The 21,763-nt window shown below is 44.0% G+C and overlaps 1 protein-coding gene across 1 annotated transcript in view; it reads left to right on the forward strand.

Annotated features, from left to right (window-relative positions):
- Window positions 1-274: 274 nt before the first annotated feature.
- Window positions 275-21,763, forward strand: part of LOC8036968 (solute carrier family 22 member 8) — a 40,761-nt gene continuing 19,272 nt past the window's right edge. Inside the window, exons 1-3 of the mRNA XM_042293881.1 lie at window positions 275-328; window positions 16,694-17,058; window positions 21,092-21,195. Coding sequence (XP_042149815.1) covers window positions 16,720-17,058; window positions 21,092-21,195 — 443 coding nt within the window. The 5' untranslated portion in view covers window positions 275-328; window positions 16,694-16,719. The remainder of the gene's footprint in view (window positions 329-16,693; window positions 17,059-21,091; window positions 21,196-21,763) is intronic.

Genomic DNA, 21,763 nt, shown 5'->3' on the forward strand with positions numbered 1-21,763 from the left:
GCAAGCTTCGACAGCCAGAAGTTGGGACGTCGCGACGACAGCGACACTCGCGCATTCGCTCCTGCTTTTCGCCAGAATTTCTACGACCAACCGCCAGGATCGCGACATCAGGCACAAAGACATTCCGGCTTTTGTGACGTCATCTGTTGCCACTTCGGGACCATAGAGGGGTTGGAACTTGGCAGTCTGCCTGGTCTGCCTCTGAAAGGAACCCTTCAGAGAAGAAGCCGCCAGAATTCCGTATGTTCTGGAAACAGTGCTTCATGAAGGGAGGTGCGAAGTGGGAACACGAGCAGTCGACTGCGCTGTTGGAACATCTAGCAAGCAGGTAAGAAGTTTGTATTGTTGTTTTTTTTTGTTTCTTTTACAATAAGCCTTTAACGGATATGTGTTATACGATGCTGTCGGAGTACAGTAGGCATATTGCTTTCGCACCCAAAGATAGCGGCAGTTGCGGGGTCTTGAAAAGGCTACGAAAGTCGACCAAAGTCGTTGCATGAGTGACACCATTGTCACTGACAACTCGAGAAAAGCAAGGCGTGGTTTATTACCTTTACGGCCGGGTCTTGCTCTTTGATTGGTTCTTCAGCGCTCTTATCGGCTAACGCCGCAATCTGACTGGTTGCGGAGCGATAATAAGACGATTGGGACTCGCCACGCAAATACTACACTCTAAAAAAAAGCCCGTGCGTATACTTTCCCGCACAGCATTCGGAGAGCCAATCATCGCAACTCACGGAAGCAGCTCAGCGAATGACGATGCGGAAACATATGTTTAAACCAAAAAACGCAGTCTGTGTTGTAACATTCAGCATTGCAAGCGTGACGTTTTGCATTGCTTAATGTCACAACTCGGACTGCTTTTTTTGTTTTTTGTTTTTTGTTTAGACCAGGGGTGGGCAAGCTGCGGCTCGCGAGCCGCATGCGGCTCTTCGCGTGTTAAAGGGACACCGACAGGGTATTTATGCTCGCCGAGGTTTTTAGTTGTACGTGACATATGAGAGCTCAACTACCCAGAACAGAATTTGCGGCTCGAAATTCGGTTTCTTTCCGCCCGAAAACCGCCGATCAAGAACTGGCCGGTTCGAGTCTCGCTCACTCTCTTTTCCGCGGTCACGGGCCGTTTTCTAAGGTATCGATGCGACCACCAAATTTAATCAAAGTCGTGGGTCACTGAAGGCACACACTCAATATTAAAAATAGAAAAAAATATGAAACCCATTTTTTGTGGCTTCTAAAAAGCTGCAAATACGTTGATTGAAAAAAAAGTTTCACAGACAACCGGAAGCATTCTGTGCGTGCGTCGTTTCGCGTATCGTGGGACTCGCAGGGACGCGATGGCAGCGGACGACGGGCGTGAGACCTCTATTTCAGAACTGTCGTTCGCAATACCGGAGAATTTTGTCTGCCATTAAAAGAGAAATTTGGGACTGATCAAAAGAATTGGTCTTCATCCCGTACGACACGCCCGACCACCAAGCCGATTTGCACGAAGACGTCGCCGAGCCGTCGCTCCCTTCTCGTGGCTGAAGACATCGCTCGCGCAAACGTCAAGCACGACGTGTCTACTTCGAGTTGAATATGCACGCGTACGATTTCTTTACAAGGCGAGAATGTCGCCAATGCGGGGTGCATCCCGACTTCGACCCGGGAGTGCTTTTGCTAAAGGAAGATCGGTAGCAAACTTCCCAACTTACAGTTTATTGGCTGAATTATTACTAAGGAAAGAGATCCCCCTGTTTCGATATGCCCCAGTAGCTTAACCGTACGATCAATGTTGGAGATATGCCAACGTACACAAGACTCTGCAGCTATATTGCAACTTGACCTCGCAGAAGCGTTCGACAGAGTGGACCACTATTTTCTTTTTGCGCTCTTAAAGCACCTAAATATTGGCGAAATTATTGAAAAAGGCGTAAACCTTTGTTACAAGGACATATCGACGAGATTACTTCTAAACGGATCTCTGACAAAATCTATACTAGTTCGAAGGTCGGTACGCCAAGGTTGTCCACTCTCGCCGCTACTCTTCAATATCTACCTAGAGCCTCTCTGCAGAAACATCATCAATGACAAAGACATACAAGGGTTTCGCCTTCATGCGTGCGAAGTCAAACTCCTGGCTTACGCGGACGACTTGGTCCTGATTTGCTCCAACAAACCAAGCATCGTAACAGCGATGTCACATGTCGACGACTACTGCCCAGTGTCTGGTGCTTTGGTGAATAAGGATAAAAGTAGTGGTTCGTGGTGCGGGGAGTGGGGTACAACACCTGCCAAGTTCGTCGACATCGAGTGGACAACGAGCAAGCCGCAGCTTTTAGGTGTGCCACTGAATGTCATGGACAATCCGAAACCCATGTGGGATTCTTTAGAAACCAAAGTCAAGTCGGCCGTTCGTATATGGAAGCTAAGATACCTTTCCACCTTTGGCAAAGTTGCCGTTTGCAATATATTTCTTTTGTCAAAATTAACATACATACTTCAGGTCATGCACTGTTCTAGACTTACAGTTAACAGGTTTAACAGGATTTTTGCAATGTTTATTTGGAATTCAACGTACGAGCCCATGCGGAGATCAAACCTCTTCCGACGAACGGAGGACGGCGGCCTAGGTCTTGGGCATATCTTTGTTAGGCAGCTAATGGCGAGATGGAAATTTTATCGAACACCACAGCACCCGTTTCTAGAAACGTGTAAAACATATTTCTTATCAAAGTTCACAGGAACAGCAGTAAATACAGAGTCATCGAGCAAAACGATCACTTTACGCGGCTTCTACAAAGAGGTAGTAGACACCATTGATTTCCTGAGAGCACGGTTTACCGGTGACTTCTTAGAGACATGTTCCAAGAAGAAGTTACTTAAATGTCTACTAACTTCTTTGTTTCCAGATCCACTGTACCGATTGGGTGTATTTGCTGCTCCCCCTAACTGCGAAACTGATGTTTTAAAAAGAGTCAAACGCTTGCCCATTCCACCGAAGTGCAAGTCGTTCTTTTTTCGCTTTCACTCGCGGACAATACCTGTAAAGGAGTGGCGAGAGTCACGGGGTTTTGACGTATTTTGGAGCACAAACTGCAGGCTCTGCAAAACAACTGAGACATCCACCCATGCATTTGTGCTCTGTGTTGATGCAGTCTTCTTCTGGGACGTTTTCAAGAGGACAGTGAAAAAAGACTTTGAAGTCGAAGAAAGTAATTTCCGTTACCTACATTTTGGAGACCAGTTAGATACGGTTCTCGACACATTAGTTGTGATAGGTTTATATAGCCTGTGGAAGACACGGAAAGTTGATACGGACGGAGGGGTTGCCAAACCGTCTTGGGTGAACTTTAAGAATATTGCCACATTCGTTTGTCAGAGCATGCTAGCGTGCTGCGAAGATAATGAAGAATGGAAACAAGCCATAGAAGGCATCAGTCGTTCACCTGACGTCATATGAGTCTGTGTCACGAGACCGGGATTTTAACACTTTAGGGCCTCTTTGCCAACTCCCTGTAGAGGAAAACTGAAGTGTGCTGTACATCCTTTGTTTCCAACTATTTCCGAGCTTTCTAATATTTCTAGTAACACTCTCCTTGTATAGGTCGACAACCGTTCAATTCTTCTGTGTCTTTGACGCTTTGTACATAATGTAAATTGTATATAGTGTTCTCGTGTATATACCCATGTAAATAAACACTTTTGAAAGAAAAAAAAAAACATGCCCCAGTAGCTTAGTGGGAAAGACGTCGGCTTTATACGTCGTAGGATCGGGTTCGATCCCCCGTGAAACTTCTTTTTTTTCATATGTTTTTTGTAGTCTACATTTCTTTTCTTTTTTTTACAATTATCACTGAAGAAACACACACAAAAAAAGAAACAAATGTTGTGGACGACACGTCGCTGAATTAAATGGAATGGGATTTCCTTTTTGACACCTGCGAACTCAATGTAATCACTTTCCACAAAATGCAAGGAGCATATAAATCAGGTAGCGTCCGCTTTCTGAGGTGCCCGTAAATGGTCTACAGGAATTGCAGCCAGCCATTGGTCCCGATCCCGTTGATCTTTCGGAAACTCTGTCGCACAATGCCACTTCTGTTTCGGACGCAGGACATGTGAGCCAGCTCTTCACGCAACATCTCAGGTGTATTCTTTTCGGAGCCGATCAAAATTCACCACGGGCACTCACTACTCATCTCCAACTCCTCAATAAACAAAACAACTCATCTTGGAGTACAGAACAACGGGCGGAACATACATAACTGCAAAAGAATCCCACGGCGAACAGTTCCCGTACGCCGCATGTCGTCTGCTACCGGGAAGAAGAAAAAAAAAAACACACGGTCGGGTGTAGCCACGTGACTTCCGCCACTTGCTCTCTTCTCTCCCCTTCTCCGACCTCCGTCGGGTTTCGGTTTCGGTTTCGAGCAGTTGCGTCTTTTGGCTTTATTAAAAAAATGCGCTACTCTGTTGCAAAATATTAATTGGGTAGTCCTCCGACATCATAACAAAGCGCCTGGCAAAAAATTAAAAAATTTTTTTGGGGGGTGTCAGTGTCCCTCTAAAGTGCGGCTGCGGCTCTCTCCTTTCTAAAAGACTCGGATCAGGCCTGATACCTTCTTTGCTCACTACATCCCCAAGGAAAATTACTTCTGGAATTCCAAACTGGCATTTCTCTGAGTTTAGCGTCAGGCCTGCGCTGTGTGCAGCCTGCACAGCTGATCGCGGCCGATCATCGTGCTCCTGTTGCGTAGCTCCCCAGACCAGCACGTCATCAATGTAAACACGTACCCCCTTCAGTCCTTCAAAAATTTCAAACATCGCACGCTGGAATACCTCTGGCGCAAAAGCCAATCCAAAAGGCAACCTCAAAAATCGGTATCGTCCAGAAGGGGTGCCAAATGTGCAAACTCGCGATGTTTTCGTCAGTCAACAAGATTTGGTGAAAGCCTGCCCGCGCACCAAGCTTCGAAAACACTGTGGCGCTAGCAAGTTCAGCTTGTATATCTTCCCTTCTCGGCATTTCGAAATGCTCACGTCTCAGACACTCATTGATTCTTCGTGGGTCCATGCATACCCTTAAACTGCCGTTCTTCTTTTTCACCAAGACTAGGGGGCCTACCCAGTCTGGGGGCTCCTTCATTCTTGTGATAATTCCTGCCTGCTCCATGCGGCTCAGTTCTTACTTCAGCGGCTCCATGAGGGCTTGAGGTACCCCACGGGTGGGTTGAACGACAGGCACTGTGGCTTCCTTGAAAGAGATGCTATATAGACGTTGGATTTTCCCTATGCCTTCAAACAGTGCTGGAAATTCTCGCTGAACTTGGGATTGAGTATCGGTGGCGGTGGCGATCTCCTGCACATGGTTCACCAAGCCTAACTCTTCATACGTAGGCGATCCTAGAAGTGCACGCCTGTTCTTCTTGACGACAAAAAACTCGGCAGAAGCAACTTTTTCTTTGAACTTGAGCAGGAGTCTGGCTTTTCCAAGGTGGCCGATAGCGCTGCCGTTGTAGCTTTGTAACACCGCCGGACTTGGTATCATGTGCTGCCTGGAGTTGGCGCTTCGGAAGAGTGACAGTGGGAGAAGATTGACTTGGGAGCCGGTGTCTACCTTGAACTGTACAGGCACCTTTTCAATCATTACCTTGATCAACCAGTCTTTCTCGGCGATTTTCCCAGACTCGCCGACCTGGAGTATCTCAAAGTTATCTTCTGACGGTATTTCTACTTCCTCCACTCGCCGTCTGCTTTGCTCATCTTGAGGCTTTGCGTCACAACATATCGCGATATGGTGTTTCTTTCAGCACAAATGGCATATTTTACCGAAAGCTAGGCATCGGCGTGGTGCGTAAAATCGGTTACACTTTCGACATCGCAGACGTGACGGAATTTTTTATCTCTTTAGCATGGCGTGTACTTGTTCTACTGGTGTTGGGTGCTGATCCATCCACATCCTCGCTTGTTGCGACGAATTCTCTGCAGCTTTGCAGATTCTCGTTGCTTTCTCAAGGGTCAGGTCATCCTCCCTCAGCAGACGTTCCCGCAGTTTGTGATCTTTGACGCCATCGACAATCTGATCTCTCACAAGAGAATCTGTCAGGTCGCCGAAATTACACGAGCGCACTTTGAGTTTAGCGTCTCTCAAAACGTTTTAAAATGACTAACCTTCCATCTGGATCGTCTTGCGAAAAACGTGATGTTCGAATGTCTCGTTAGCTTTCGGAGCACAATAATCTTGGAACTTGTGAACTACCGCCTCGAAGCTTTCCCCAAATACCGTTGAGAATAATACAGGAAACTCCGGGCTAAAATGGGAGACGGAAGTAGAAAGCGATCCTGGCGGTGTGGAGTGGACAACTTGCCACTTTCCCCGGAAATGAATCAAGTGGGTCTGACTCACTAGAGAAATTGATAGTCTATGAAATATACCAATTTTTTGATGGAGCATAGGCAGCATAAGCTCGTGATATTGGACCTCTTGGTATTTTGATGTCAAAATGCAGTGTGTTGTATAGACCAGTCAGGATTTGTATAGCGATTTTGTACAATCTAAATAATTATTAACCTTTTTCTGAGCTCGTTGGTTTATTTGTTTTATTCGTACCGAAACATGTCTTATTAGATGCCCTTGGCTCAAAGTGACCATAATTGGCAATATGCATAAATTTTTTACGAGACCGACTTGAAATGGACTCCAAGTGACTATAGTCGGTTACAAGTCAAGAAGGTAGGAGAAGCTCCTCCCACAAGCTTGATGCGCCCGTTTCAAGTCCCTCCGCAGTCGAAAGAAGAGTTCACTGGAAACGCTCCTTGTTCCGCTTCAATGGATTCCCACTTGTCTCCGATCCCACTTTTTAAGAAAGCGACCTTTGTATTTATCAGAGAGGGAACCGAGCCCCTGAAAGCAGCCTTTGTATCCATCGGGGGGGAAGCTAATCCCCGAAAGTCGTATTTGTTTCCGTCGGTGGGGGAGAACTCTAATCTCCCTCTCGTGGCTTCCACAATGCTAAGTCAAAGTCGAAAGATAAAGCAAATATGTACAGAAAGGCAAGCCCTTCCTCGCGCGTTGGCCGCGACGTCACGGAAACGGTGGAACGCTATTGGATGCGGAGGTGGCGGAGGGATATCTGATTCCCTTTGAGGGGCATTTGCCGCTACCTTCTTGACCTGTAACTGACTATAGAATTGATAATTATGTGATTTCTTTGTGTGCTTACTATTATGAACGGCTTCAAGTAGCTTTTGTTGGCTATTAGCATCTGCTTTGACCAGATTGACCTTAAATGGCTGCCAATATCTATTAATGAGATAATTGACAATTACCCATTTCGGCGTTGGATAATGCACATGGTTTCAACTGGCTATTATTGGCCATCAGCCTTTACTTTTATGTATATTTGATAGATATGGCTACAAATATTAATGAGTAATGAAAACTGAGCTATGATTGATTGATAAACTGGAATGACTTCAGGTGGCCATTGTTGGCGATTAGAATGTATTTCTGACCAGATTGGCTCAATAGCTACTAATGGCTGTTAGTCAGTATAATAGCAATTATCTGCTGTCTGAGTGTTTACGAATGAGAATGGCTTCAAGTGGCTATTATAGGCTATAAGCACCTATTTTCGAATAGATTGGCCCCAAATAGCCACAAACCGCTATTAGTAGATAACTATTGCTTGAGCTATTTTTATATTTACGAAATTGAATGGCTTGAAGTGGATAATGTTGGCTATTTGTAATTATTTTTGACCAGATTGAATTGAAATGGCTACTGATGGATATTGATGAGATCATTAAACAATTACGTGCTAATTCAGTACCTAAAAATGAGTATGGCTTCAAGCGGCTATTATTGGCTTATGCATCAAATTTTAGATAAATTTGATTGAAATGGCTACAAATGGCTATTAGTGACGAGTGTTGATATTTATGGGTGTTTTAGTGTTTACTAACTGGATGGCCTTAAGTGGCTAATGTTGGCTTTTATCATCTATTTCTGACGAGATTGGCTTCAAATGGCTAGCAATGGCTATTAGTGAGTATAATTGACAATTATGTGCTATTTCAGTATTTTTGGATGAAACTGGCTACAAGTGGCTATTACTGGCTATAAGCAGTTAGATTGGCTTAAAATTGCTACAAATGGCTAGTAGTGACTAGTGTTGATATTTATAAGCAGGTTTTATGTTTACTAACTGGAATGGCTTTTAGTGGCTATTGTTGGCTATTACCATCTATTTCTGGTCAGATTCGCCTCAAATGGCTTGCAATGGCTATTAGTGAGTATAATTGACAATTATGTGCTATTTCAGTGGTTTTGGATAAAACTGGCTACAAGTGGCTATTACTGGCTATAAGCATTTAGATTGGCTTAAAATTGCTACAAATGGCTAGTAGTGACTAGTGTTCATATTTATAAGCAGGTTTTATGTTTACTAACTGGAATGGCTTTTAGTGGCTATTGTTGGCTATTAGCATCCATTTCTGGCCAGATTTGCCTCAAATGGCTTGCAATGGCTATTAGTGAGTATAATTGACAATTATGTGCTACTTCAGTGTTTTTGAATGAAACTGGCTACAAGTGGCTATTACTGGCTATAAGCATTTAGATTGGCTTAAAATTGCTACAAATGGCTTGTAGTGACTTGTGTTGATATTTATAAGCAGGTTTCATGTTTACTCACTGGAATGGCTTTTATTGGCTATTGTTGGCTATTAGCATCTATTTCTGGCCAGATTTGCCTCAAATGGCTTGCAATGGCTATTAGTGAGTATAATTGACAATTATGTGCTACTTCAGTGTTTTTGAATGAAACTGGCTACAAGTGGCTATTACTGGCTATACGCAATTAGATTGGCTTAAAATTGCTACAAATGGCTTGTAGTGACTTGTGTTGATATTTATAAGCAGGTTTCATGCTTACTCACTGGAATGGCTTTTATTGTCTATTGTTGGCTATTAGCATCTATTTCTGGCCAGATTTGCCTCAAATGGCTTGCAATGGCTATTAGTAAGTATAATTGACGATTCTGTGGTATTTCAGTGGTTTTGGATAAAACTGGCTACAAGTGGTTATTACTGGCTATAAGCATTTAGATTGGCTTAAAATTGCTACAAATGGCTTGTAGTGACTTGTGTTGATATTTATAAGCAGGTTTTATGTTTACTCACTGGAATGGCTTTTATTGGCTATTGTTGGCTATTAGCATCTATTTCTGGCCAGATTTGCCTCAAATGGCTTGCAATGGCTATTAGTGAGTATAATTGACAATTATGTGCTATTTCAGTAGTTTTGGATAAAACTGGCTACAAGGGGCTATTACTGGCTATACACAATTAGGTTGGCTTAAAATTGCTACAAATGGCTTGTAGTGACTTGTGTTGATATTTATAAGCAGGTTTCATGTTTACTCACTGGAATGGCTTTTATTGGCTATTGTTGGCTATTAGCATCTATTTCTGGCCAGATTTGCCTCAAATGGCTTGCAATGGCTATTAGTAAGTATAATTTACGATTCTGTGGTATTCCACTGTTTATGGACGAAACTGGCTTCAAGTGGCTATTATTGACTATAAGCATCTATTCTTGATCAAATTGGCTTGAAATAGCTACAAATTGCTATTAGTGGCTAGTCTTGATAGTTATGAGCAATTTTAGTGTTTTCTAACCGGACTTGCTTTTAGTATCTGTTGTTGTCTATTATCATTCATTTTTAACCAGATTGGCTTCAATGGGCTAGCAATGGCTCTAGCAAGTATAATTGTGGATATTCATGAATAGCCATTCATAGCCATTCAATGGATATTCATGAATAGCCATGCATAGCCATTCAATAGATATTCACGAATAGCCATTCATAGCCATTCGAAGTCATTCTGGTAAAAAATAGATGGCAATAGCCAAAACTAGCCACATGAAGCCATTTCAGTTTGTAGACAAAGAAATAGCTGCTAATTATAAATACTAGTCACTTTAAGCCATTTGTAGCCAATTCAAGCCGCCCAGGTTAGGAACAGATGACTATAGCCAATAATAGCCAATCCAAGCCAACCAAGTTAAGAATAGATGCCTATAGCCAATAATATCCAGTTGAAGTCATTCGAATCTATATAGACTCCAATTGCATAAATTGTAAATAATAGTTGCTGTAGCCATGAAAAGTCAAATTTGGGGGTTTTACGTGCCAAACCTACGACGGGCATCTGGCACGCCCCAGCGGAGGACTGAGGATTACTTTCGACCACCTGGAGATCTTTTGACGTGCAACCGAAAGCTCGGTTACACGGCGCCTTCTCCGCAATAAGCCTCCGTCATACTGCGGGCACCTCGGCCGGGATTCCAACCCGCAACACTGTAGCCATGCATAGCCATTTTAAGCCGATCTAACAAAAATACAAGCTAATAGCCAATAATAGCCATTTGAAGTCATTTTCAGTCATAATCACCGAAATAGCATAGAATTGTCAACTATATCCTCGAATAGCCATTCATAGCCATTTGAAGCCAGTCTGGTAAAAAATACATGGTACTAGCCAAAACTAGCCACATGAAGCCATTTTAGTTTGCAGACAAAGAAATAGCTGCTAATTATAAATACTAGTCACTTTAAGCCATTTGTAGCCACTTCAACCCACCCAAGTCAGGAACAGATAATTATAGCCAATAATAGCCAATCCAAGCCAACCAAGTCAAGAACAGATGCCTATAGCCAATACTATCCAGTTGAAGTGATTCAAATCTATACACACTCCAATTGCATAAATTGCCAATAATAGTCGCTGATAGACATATATAGCCATTTCAAGCCGATTTGGCCAAGAACTGACCATAGCCAATAATAGTAGACACTTGAATCCATTCATATTCAAAACATCATGAATACCATGTCACTAAATGTCACTAATGTTCATTCTGAAGCGATTTAAGATGATATTGCTAAGATGATATGCAATTGCTAACAATAGCCTCTTGAAGCCATTTTCATTTATAAGTATAGAATAGCAGATTATTGCAACCAATAAGCACTAATAGCCATTGTTTGTCAATTCGAGCCAACCAGGTCAATAACAGATCCAAATAGCCAATAATAGCCATTGGAAGCCAATTCAGCCTGCAAAATATCAAATAAGTCGAAATAGTGACTGATCATCATTGATAGTCACTAGAAGTCATTTGGACCCCAAATCCGCCATATAATTTATAAACACGATAATATAGCCAATAATAGCCATATAAAGCCAAATCAGTCTGCACACGATCAGGTAAGTCGAAATAGTGACTAATAGCCATTGAAAGTCTCTAGAAGTCATTTGAACCCCAAATCTGCCATATAAATAAAAAAAATATGATTGTATAGCTAATAGTAGCCATTGGAAGCCAACTGAGCCTGCATAAAATAAATAAGTCGCATTAGTGACTGATAGTGATTGATAGTCACTACAAGTCATTTGGACCACAAGCCCACCTTATAATTTATAAACATAATCATATAGCCAATAATAGCCATATTAGGCCAACTCAGTCTGCACACAATCAGGTAAGTCGAAATAGTGACTAATAGCCAATGATAGTCACTAGAAGTTATTTGAACCACGAATCTGCCATACAAATAAAAAAATATTGTATAGCCAATAATAGCCATTGGAAGCCAACTCAGCCCGCACACAATTAAATAACTCAAAATTGTGACCAATAGTCATTAATAGTAAATATAAGTCATTTGAACTCCGAATCCGCCACATAAGTTATAAATATAATCATATAGTCAATAATAGCCATATGAAGCCAATCAGTCTTCACACAAGCAAATAACTCGAAATAGGGACTGATAATCATGGACAATCACTAGAAGTCATTTGGACCCTAAATCTGCCATATAATTATAAATATGAATGTTTAGCCAATATTATCCATTGGAAGCCAATTACACAACAAATAAGTCGAAAAAGTGACCGATAGTGATTGATAGTCACTGAAGTAATTTGGACCCCAAATCTGCCATATAATTTATAAACATGATCACATAGCCAATAATAGCCATATGAAGCCAGCTCAGTCTGCACACCATCAAATAACTCAAAATAGTGGCCAAAAGTCATTAAAAGTAAATAGAAGTCACTTGAACTACATATCTATCATGTCAAATTTTGATCAAAAAGCCAAAATTAGCCGTTGAAAGCCAACTCAGGCCGCGTGCAATCAAATAACTCAAAATAGTTACAAATAGTCATTGATTGTCATTAAAAGTCATTTGGAACCGAAATCCGCCATATAATTAGGAAATAACATCAAATATCAAATAATAGCCATTCAAATCCAATCTGAGACATAACATTACAAATATCCCGAAATTGTCACGAATGGTCATTAAAGTCTATTACAAATGGAACTACCTAATAAACAGCTGCTTGGTCTATATGCCCCGAAATAGCTTAGGATATTGGCCCAGAGCCATTAATAGCCCTTGGAAGGCAATCTAGTTTACGCTCGTTCTAATAACTCAGAAATATAATCCAATAGTAATTGCAGTCATTATAGGCTAACCAGGCCCCCAAAACGACAGGTAAAACTGAACCGAACACTATGACTCTTCGTTATCAACCAGTGTAGCATTTACTGGCTGGAATTACTACGTCGTGTAGCATTTCCAGACTCATTGGAAGTGAATCTCATGCAATTTAAAATAATGACCCATGGAGCAATTACATATTTGAATTGCTGTGCTTTATTTCTAACTGCAGAGTCAGTGGTCCATGAACTGTCAATTTACTAGAAAGTCACTAATTGCCAGTAGGTCATTTGTACCCGGTGTAATACATAGGTCTATATAATCTAAATACTTAGTGCTAATATGAAGCGCACCTCACTATCAGAAATACCGTGTATCAGCTCTTGCTCAATTGAAATCGGCACACCGATTTGCCATATGTTCACAATTCCTGATAGTGTGAAGAGAAGAAATAGTGTAGTGAATGACTGTTTTCCTTTTAATTTCGAGCGCATAGTTTACCATCCCACACCGAGAGATGGCAGCACTTCTGTGTCTCCCGACAACCCCATGTATTTTGGCTCGAGTTTCCAGTATTGGTAGTCAATGGTATTTGCTTTCCCTTTGGTCTTCCGTGAGAGCGAATGTGTTGAAGACGTCGACAGCTTCAGGTCCCGCGACGTGCAGCAAGATAGCTATCTCCTGCCTGTCTGTTCGAACCTCTGGATCAGACCCGGTCGCTTCAAGGAAGAGCTACACTCGTTCAAGGAAACGTTTCCAGTTGTCTGCGACGTTCCCTGAGAACGATAAACCTTCCGGTGGTCTCAGCATCTCTATATTGGACTTCAAGGTTCGCCCGGTCAGATATCAGTAGGGTTTCAACACCATGTATTGATTGTGGGTCCACACAGCTCGGTACCAGAAGGGAACTGACTGTCGTGCTTTATGTCATGAGCCCGCGCCAGGCTCCGAGCTGCTGCTCGAGCGCCCGCGCAACACCGATACATCTCTTCTGCCGTGTTTGTAAACGCAGCACGCCGCGCGTCGGTGTATGGGTAGGAGTTACGGTGACGTCAGAAGGACGCCGAGCTGTGATTGGCTCCCATCGAAGGACAGTGGGTAGACCTCAAGGAAACTGCCTTGAGGTCTACCCACTATCCTTCATTCAGGATGAATCAGAGCTCAGCGTTCTGACGTCAGCACAACCACCGCTGGAGCACGACGGCAGTGTCGAGCCAGGGCACCGTCGGTATCGGTACTCGTCCTATTATTCTCCGCAGCTGGTGCCCAACGTGACCAGGAGAACGTGTACATATATGTTTACTGGTTGCCATAATAGGTCAAGGTAAAAGTGTAGCCATTAGCTCATTCTCTGGTACTGATGTTCAGCGGGAACAACGTGCAATAGTTTTGGAGCAGTTTCCTTGTATGTTTACCGAGATTTCTGGGAAGACTGCTGTTCTTAAACATGTCATCGATACTGGAGACGCTCGGCCTATACGATTGAACACACGTCCCTTGAGTGTTCATAAGCGAGCGCTCCTCGACCATGCGTTAGAAAAAATGATCAAGACCGATACGGTGCGCCCCTCAAACAACCCATGGGCCTTCCCTATCGTCATAGCACCTAAGAAAGATGGGACAGCACGTCCGTGTGTAGATTACCGTCCTCTCACCGCTATAACAAGAAAAGATGCGTACCTATTCCCGTCAGTTTCGTCTCTAATGTATGCATCGGGATCGGAACGCACCTTCACCACTCTCGATTGTAGCAGAATATTTTTGCAGATCGCTGATGCCAAAAAAGATGCCCCTAGGACGGCTTTAATTTGTCAAAGAGGCTGATTTGAATTCGATCGACTTCAATCCGGCCTCTAATTCTCCTGCACTGAGTTTTTAAAGGCTCATGGACACCGTCTTGGGGGACACAAAGTTTCATTGCGCAATGGCGTACACGGACGACGTGGTGGTGTTCTCAGAGACCTTCGACGAACACCTCCTCCATCTGCAGATTGTTCTACAGCGCATGAGTGACTCAGGCCTGACAATCAACCCGCGCAAAGTGTAGATCGTCTAGTAAGACAGAGCTTCTCTGGTTCGTAGTTGAGCAATGATTCGGTTAGCAATCATAGAGTTTCCTACACCGCAAAAGAAAAAAATAATAAAGAAGTTTGGAACAATATCTTGCCATGGTGAGGTTCTACCGATGATTTATCTCAAACTGTGCTGACCTAGCCCCACCTCTTCATTAGCTGCTGCGTCAGGATGTTCCGTGGGAGTGGACCACGGTTTATGAAGAGGCATTTAAAACCTTGGCACTCACTATTCTGGACACCGCGTCTCTCGGGCTCTTTAATCTGAATGCCCCATTTATACTCCACAGATGCCAGCGAGAATGGAGTGGGAGCGATGCTTCTACAAGAACGTAATGGGGCCTTACAACCCGTCGCATTTGCAAATACAGCAAGACGCCTAGCTGGATTGGCGCTCACTTTACAACGATAGAATTTTTCTATTGAATGCAGGACAGGCAAGTCAATCATAGCAGCGGATGTCCTGTCCCGGGCTCCCCTCTCCTCTCAACAGGTGAGGGGAGCCACTGATACGAGTGAGGAACTTTCCTGGGGAGTAGTGGTAAACCGGGAGCAGCTGCTCAGGAACCAGCGAGCAGACGATTTTTGCCAGCAAATATCTGCACCCTTAAACCAACCCAATACCCGGGAACACAACGGGACGGCACACTAATGGTGGCCTTTTGTTTTGGTATATGCGCCACACTGACATCGGTTGGCATGGAGGCGGCCCATAACTTTGTTTCGCGACCATGCCCGAGAGGCTGAGGGCGCCAAACTCGCCAAACCCAGCATCGCCCTCGCTCCAGGACGTCGACCTAGACGACGTGTAGTGCGCGCCTCTCTCCCACCTTGGTTCTGATTACGTCCTTAATTCGATTTCGATGCCATGATCAAAAACCATATCACGAAATTAAGGAGAATTCCGAGATCGCCTGTCTTCCATCCGAAAGATCCAACCACCCCGTGCCTTGGCACACCATCTGGTCACAGGCAAAGAAGAGGAGGTGCCAGCCGTCACCCGTCTGACACCGGGATTACCTGGATTCCGGTGTGAGCCGGCCGAACACGACCATGAGAGCCATGAGCAACCGGAATACTTCGCCGGCAAACGTCATGGGCGCCCATGAACCTCAGAGATTCTTCGTGCCGCATTATTTGGCGTTACTCTCACCTTTACTTTCACCCGGGACGACCGCAAATTTGAACCACCATCAACAGACAAACAACAGTGCCAACAAGACCCACCCCAGGGGGGGGGGGGGGGGGGGGATGTGTGGCCAATAAAAGAGAAGAATTAATATGGCTCGGGGGCGCGTGAGCAGCGGGAGGACGAGGGCAGTTCGAGCCAGGGCACCGTCGAAATCGCTACTTGTCTCGTCCTTCTAAAAAAAAAAAACAAAAAAAAAAAAAAAAACACTATGATTGTGCGCTATTGACGCTGTCAAATTGGCCTCATTAGCTTGCAGCATCGGCTGCGTCTGAACTTAAGCTCAAACGAAGTATAGGGCGAGCCGCATCCGTAGATTTCAGCGTAAGACTCTCACAGACGCCCACCGGGCAAGCAGACGCACCAGGCGCTTAGAGTGATAGCAAGTTGCAGCAAAGCATGTACGTGGTTTTGAGATATTCTACACCGCTGGCGATAGCGCTCGCTCCCAGCTTTTTTTTTTTTTCTGCTTATAATTTTGCGTCTCTGGTATTTCCTATCAAAAACGATAGCACACACACACACACACGGAATCTTTCAAGCTGCCAAGATTCTACGAACTGGAGTCGAGTTACACTTCGGGAGAAACGATAGCCACGATAGAAGCGATTCGCACATCATTCAAGTGCCACGAGGGCAAGGGACAAGGAGAAATTAAGAGCTACATTTTGTACGTTTTTTATTCTGGTCCAGCTTTGATGCACATTACAGGAAATGTTTATAAATTTCCCTCTATTAAACGTCCTATCGCATTTGGATGAGTGTAATTGATCAATATTATTTCACCATCTTAGCATTGTACTTAGCTACCCAATCTCAAAATTCTTCTGTATCAAATAATCGTAAAAGGCTTAGAAGAGTAGCTCAACAGGCGCGTATCTTAAACTGACTGTCTAATTGTGTTTTTCAATTTTACTAAACGCAGATCGGAGACGACGTCGGTAGACCGCGATGGAGTTCGAAGAAGTCCTGAAGAGCACCGGAGGGTTCGGCTCTTTCAATAAGACTGTGATGATGGCGGTACTGGTGCTGGCAACCTTCAGGACATCGCTGGCCTACCTTGGCCACTTGTTTGTGCTCGTGACTCCGTCCAGTCAGTGGTGCTTCGCCGAAGACAGTTCTTCAGGTTTGCCAGAGACCACGTCTCTACCCACGGGCAAGTGTCAGATGATGCTGCCCTCGAGTGACGGCTACGGATCAAACGCAAGCTTTGTGAGGGAAGATGTGCGGGAGTGCCTCACGGGATGGGTTTTCGACAGCGACGAATTCTTTACCACGATCACCATGGAGGTAAGCGAGAGCTCTGGAGAACAAAGCGCGACAACTTGTGTACACCAGGACGCGCTTATGACGCCATACCGCTGCGGTAGCGTTGTTGTCGGTCCGGCGCATGGACATGTGCTGATCAGTTCACGCGAATCGGCTTTCTGCGCACGCACAGTCCCCTCATCTGGTGTGAGCAAACGCTGACCTGTTTGTGAACGGTGTGTCGGTCTAGACTCTATACGGTCAAACTTCGCATTTAGCGACGGAATTGAAATGCACGAGGTGTTATCAAGGTCTCGTCCACGGTGGAATTAGAGAGAGGTGTCTGAACACGGCCAGCCACGGCGGCCAAAGTTCGCCCAGGCTTCGCGCATTTCCCGGGCAGGGGCGCTGTCGGTATAAGGGCCTTCGCGCAAGCGCGGTCACACTCCGCGCGGCCTTGAAAATGTGCGCGCGAATAAGGACCTTTTTTCAATCCCATAGTCTTGTTGCGCCTCTCATGGAGTTTGCCGGATATGCGAGCGAGTTTTCGACACACTTGTTGCATGGCGAAGTGGCGCAGACAGACGCCTTTCCTTCCCTTCATCGTGGTCCTGTTTCTTGCGGTAGACTGTTAAATAAACACACACACACACACACACACACACACACACACACACACACACACACACACACACGCACAAACGCACGCGCGCGCGCGCACACAGACGCACACGCACGCACACACAAACATATATATAGAGAGAGAAAGAGAGGGAGAGAGAGGGAAAACGTAGCGCAGGATGCCGAAAAGTATAAACGGCAGAGAAACGTACTTGAGACGGTTGTTTGAAGTTTATAGCATGTTATTCGTAAAGTAAGTCGACGTTTCGGCCTGAGACAGGCCTTTTTCAAGACTGGTTACATATGATGAAATATTGACATACCTTTGCTGCATCACGTATCCCGTGACGTCAAGAGATTATGCTAATTAAAAATCCTTGCCTTCTTCAAGAGCCCCATGATAGACTCGACTCATGGCGAACTCCACTGGGCGTTTTGGAGCGTGCCGGGATTAGTTGACCAGATTCGGAATGGAGCACACTGTCTGAACGGGATCGCTCCGCCTACGGATCTCGATCTGGAGCTCCTACTCCAGATTGAGATCTGGAGCGGGAGCTAATCTAAAACAACCAGTGGAACACGTCCGTCTGGATCCCGATCGCCCAGTGAAATAGGATCGCTACAGAAAAGTCGATCCCGGCGCGCACAACAACGACCAGTGGAATTCGCCATCAGTTATCGCCACCAAAGTCGATCATTTTGGCCTAACCCAAAAGATAAGCCCCCCCCCCCCCCCCCCCCCCTCGTAGACCTTGCCGGGGAGAAAGAGAAGCCACACGTTCAACACTGGAAAATCTGACTGTACGAAAGCGGAGAGGCAGCCACGAACACAGCAGGCGCCAAATGCTCGGCAAAAACCAAATACAGTAAACGAAAAAAAAATCATAATAATAAAAGAAATTGTTCGAGAAATCACGTTACGATCTTCCTCTTCCGTTTAAAATATTAGAACGACCTTTACATATATATAAAAGGCAGCTCGTTTCGTGTGTTCTCGGAATTTGTAGCTTTTTTAGAGCGCAGCTCTTAAGCGCCCGTTTCTGGCTTGAACGGTGCCGCCGTCGCCGTCGGCGTAACCGCGCGTTGCATTATGGGACGTTTCCCATAATGGCGTCACGAAGAGAAAATTTTCCCGCTATATTTAGCGGGAAAAGTTTTCCGCTAACTATAACGGAAAAGTTTCCCACGAAATTTAGCGGAAAATTTTTCCGCAAGATTTAGCGGCAAAAGTTTACCCTCGTGACGTCACACGCGTCGTCACGAGTCACCACGTGGCGTCATATATATATATATATATATATATATACCGGGTGTTTGTGCGAAGACTTTCAAAAATCCTAAAACTTAAAGCGTAAAAAAAAGAAAAAACTTTCTTCGGGAACAAACTACCAGCCACGGCGGACGTCAGGAATTGCCAAAAACATAGTAATTAGCCAAATAATTAATTAAAATTTGTTAATTAACTTTTTAATTAGTGGAAATAGACATATGGTTCTAATTAGAAAGTTGCTGAGCGTTATCGAAAACCACTAAATCAGTCACTTTCAAAAAGAATTTCGGCGAGTGAGAAGCGTAGTAGTGCACTAAAGTTACCGCTCTTTGAGCAGGTACAAGGCTGGGGCTAGATAAGAGACGGAAAAATCGCGCGGGCGCCTTATCGCAACCGCTAGCTTTGTACCTGCTCAAAGAGCGGTAACTTTAGTGCACTACTACGCTTCTCACGCGCCGAAATTCTTTTTGAAAGTGAGTGATTTAGTGGTTTTCGATAACGCTCAGCAACTTTGTAATTAGAACCATATGTCTATTTCCACTAATTAAAGAGTTAATTAACAAATTTTAATTAATTATTTGGCTAATTACTATGTTTTTGGCAATTCCTGACGTCCGCCGTGGCTGGTAGTTTGTTCCCGAAGAAAGTTTTTTTCTTTTTTTTTACGCTTTAAGTTTTAGGATTTTTGAAAGTCTTCGCACAAACACCCGGTATATATATATATATATATATGCTGGAGGGGGGGGGGGGGGGGGGGTCTGTGCCTGCTGGGCTGTCCTCGCGCAACGCAGCAGAGGCTAGTTGCACTATTTCTCCGCGGGGTGCGGTGAGGTCGGTGCCGAGAAGAGCTCCGACTGCAAACCGAAACTTAAAAACCTGTCGAAATTTTAGGTTTTTTTTCAGAAAGCCGTAAACACCGCGCGTGCCTTCTATCGTTCTGCAGTTTGTTGATTTAGTGTTTTTCGACGATGCTCAGCAAGATTCTAATTAAAACCATGCCCTTAAACTCCATCTTTAAAAACTAATTACGCGAAAATAATTAGCAACTTAATTATCCCGAACTTTAATAATTTTCCTATATAGGCCCCTGGTTTAAAACCAAAATGACACCAGCCTTTTTTTTTTTTTTTTTTTTTTTTGATGCGTAGTTTTTGCGATATTGAATTCGTCCACTTCTTGTGAAACACACTCTCTCTCTCTCTCTCTATATATATATATATATATAACTGTGACGTAAATAAGCTTTCACACATCAATTGAAAACACTCTGTGAAGTATTACTATGATAAACTTCCACTGCGCACAGGTGTATTTCCGACTTCGTAATGTTTTCTCGTTTTGTCCCCCCCCCCCCCCCCCCCCCCCCCACGACTAAAAAGCTTACAAGAGGACAGATTTTGGGCCCGTTTACAGTCGTGTAATCCGCGTGATGCAAAAGGTTACAAATTAGGCAGCTAAAAACCTTAAACTAGCAGTCACAAAAAAAAAAAAAGAAAAGAAGCCAATTGAGGGCATGCGCACGCACAAAGTCTAAAATGCCACAGTACCCTTAATATAGTCTCATTATACTTTTATCGTGGTAATGCCTATTTCTAAATTATTGTGACAGCGTATTTTTCCTTGTGAATGAAGGTGGAATCTGGTATTTCCAAACGAATGTATTAAAGTTTTATATTTTAGTGCGTAGTGTTTCAATAACCCGAGTTGAAAATGAATGAACTCCATCACATATTAGACTGGAGCATACATTGTTATATTCAAAGTGAATTTCGGTCGTTGAGCATGCCGCTTTAATATTCGTGCAGAATGAATAGTGAATTTCGCGAAAACATACTTGATATTTAATTCTTTGTGTGATTATGATGCCATTTAAGCCACGCTCGGTGGCACTAAGACTCAAGAATAAGTGTCTCGCGTCTCGGAATGTGCACACTTTCTATCGACGCTCCAGGTTCCTTTTTTCATCCGGCTTCATAGCAAAGAGCGACGTGGATGTGATCTACGTAAATTCCTTCCGGCAGGTGATCACTACTAAAGTGTGTCAATTTATAAACGATTATCAGTCGAATGCAAACAAAGGCAGTTTAATACGGCGTTGTATTCAAAGTTAAATGTCTTAGAGAGCAAAAAACTTTTTGGAACAGACATCGAAGGTTAGAGCTTGAATGTCTGACTTTTATTTAGAATCAATGGCTTTGCAGTGAAAGCTGGAAAATGTACGCCGTACACACCTCATTTTGGGTGGGCTCTATGCTTGGCTACCTGCTCTCCGCTCTTCTGGCTGACAGGTAAGCGAACTCTGCGTTAAATCGCGAAGCGAATGCGCTCAACTAGGCAGGTTGTGAGTCTTCGGGAATAAAAACAGCGCGAAAAGACGAAAAACCAGACGAAGAAGTAACACGGACGCAGTGCTGACAGCCCAAGTAATGCATCACCAATAAAAAAAAATATCAAAAAGACGCCATGACACAGCCGTACAGAGCACGCGTTAAAAAACAAGCAAGTCAAGGAACTAAAAAAAATTCGAGCATAATTGTAAACCTGAGACTGGAGCAGAAAAGAGAACACAACAGAAGGTAGTAAAAGAGGAGGCAACGTCTCAAATACAGCTGCAAAGTTTATTTCGAACACGCTTTATATACCCCATCTCCAACGCCGTCTCTACAAAAAAAAAAAAAAAAAAAAAAAAATACACACATGACAACAGGACAATGACACTTGGGTAAACCTTCTCTTATCTCCCTTGACCTCGGCCGTGGGACACTCACACAAAGGGTCACATTCTAGCATAACCACCGCAACCCGGCGAACGTAGGTGAAATCACTACTGAACACAAAGAAAGGGTTTGACCTTCA

Source organism: Ixodes scapularis, unplaced genomic scaffold (genome assembly GCF_016920785.2).
Source record: "Ixodes scapularis isolate PalLabHiFi unplaced genomic scaffold, ASM1692078v2 PGA_scaffold5__190_contigs__length_132052651, whole genome shotgun sequence".
Lineage (NCBI taxonomy): Eukaryota > Metazoa > Arthropoda > Arachnida > Ixodida > Ixodidae > Ixodes > Ixodes scapularis.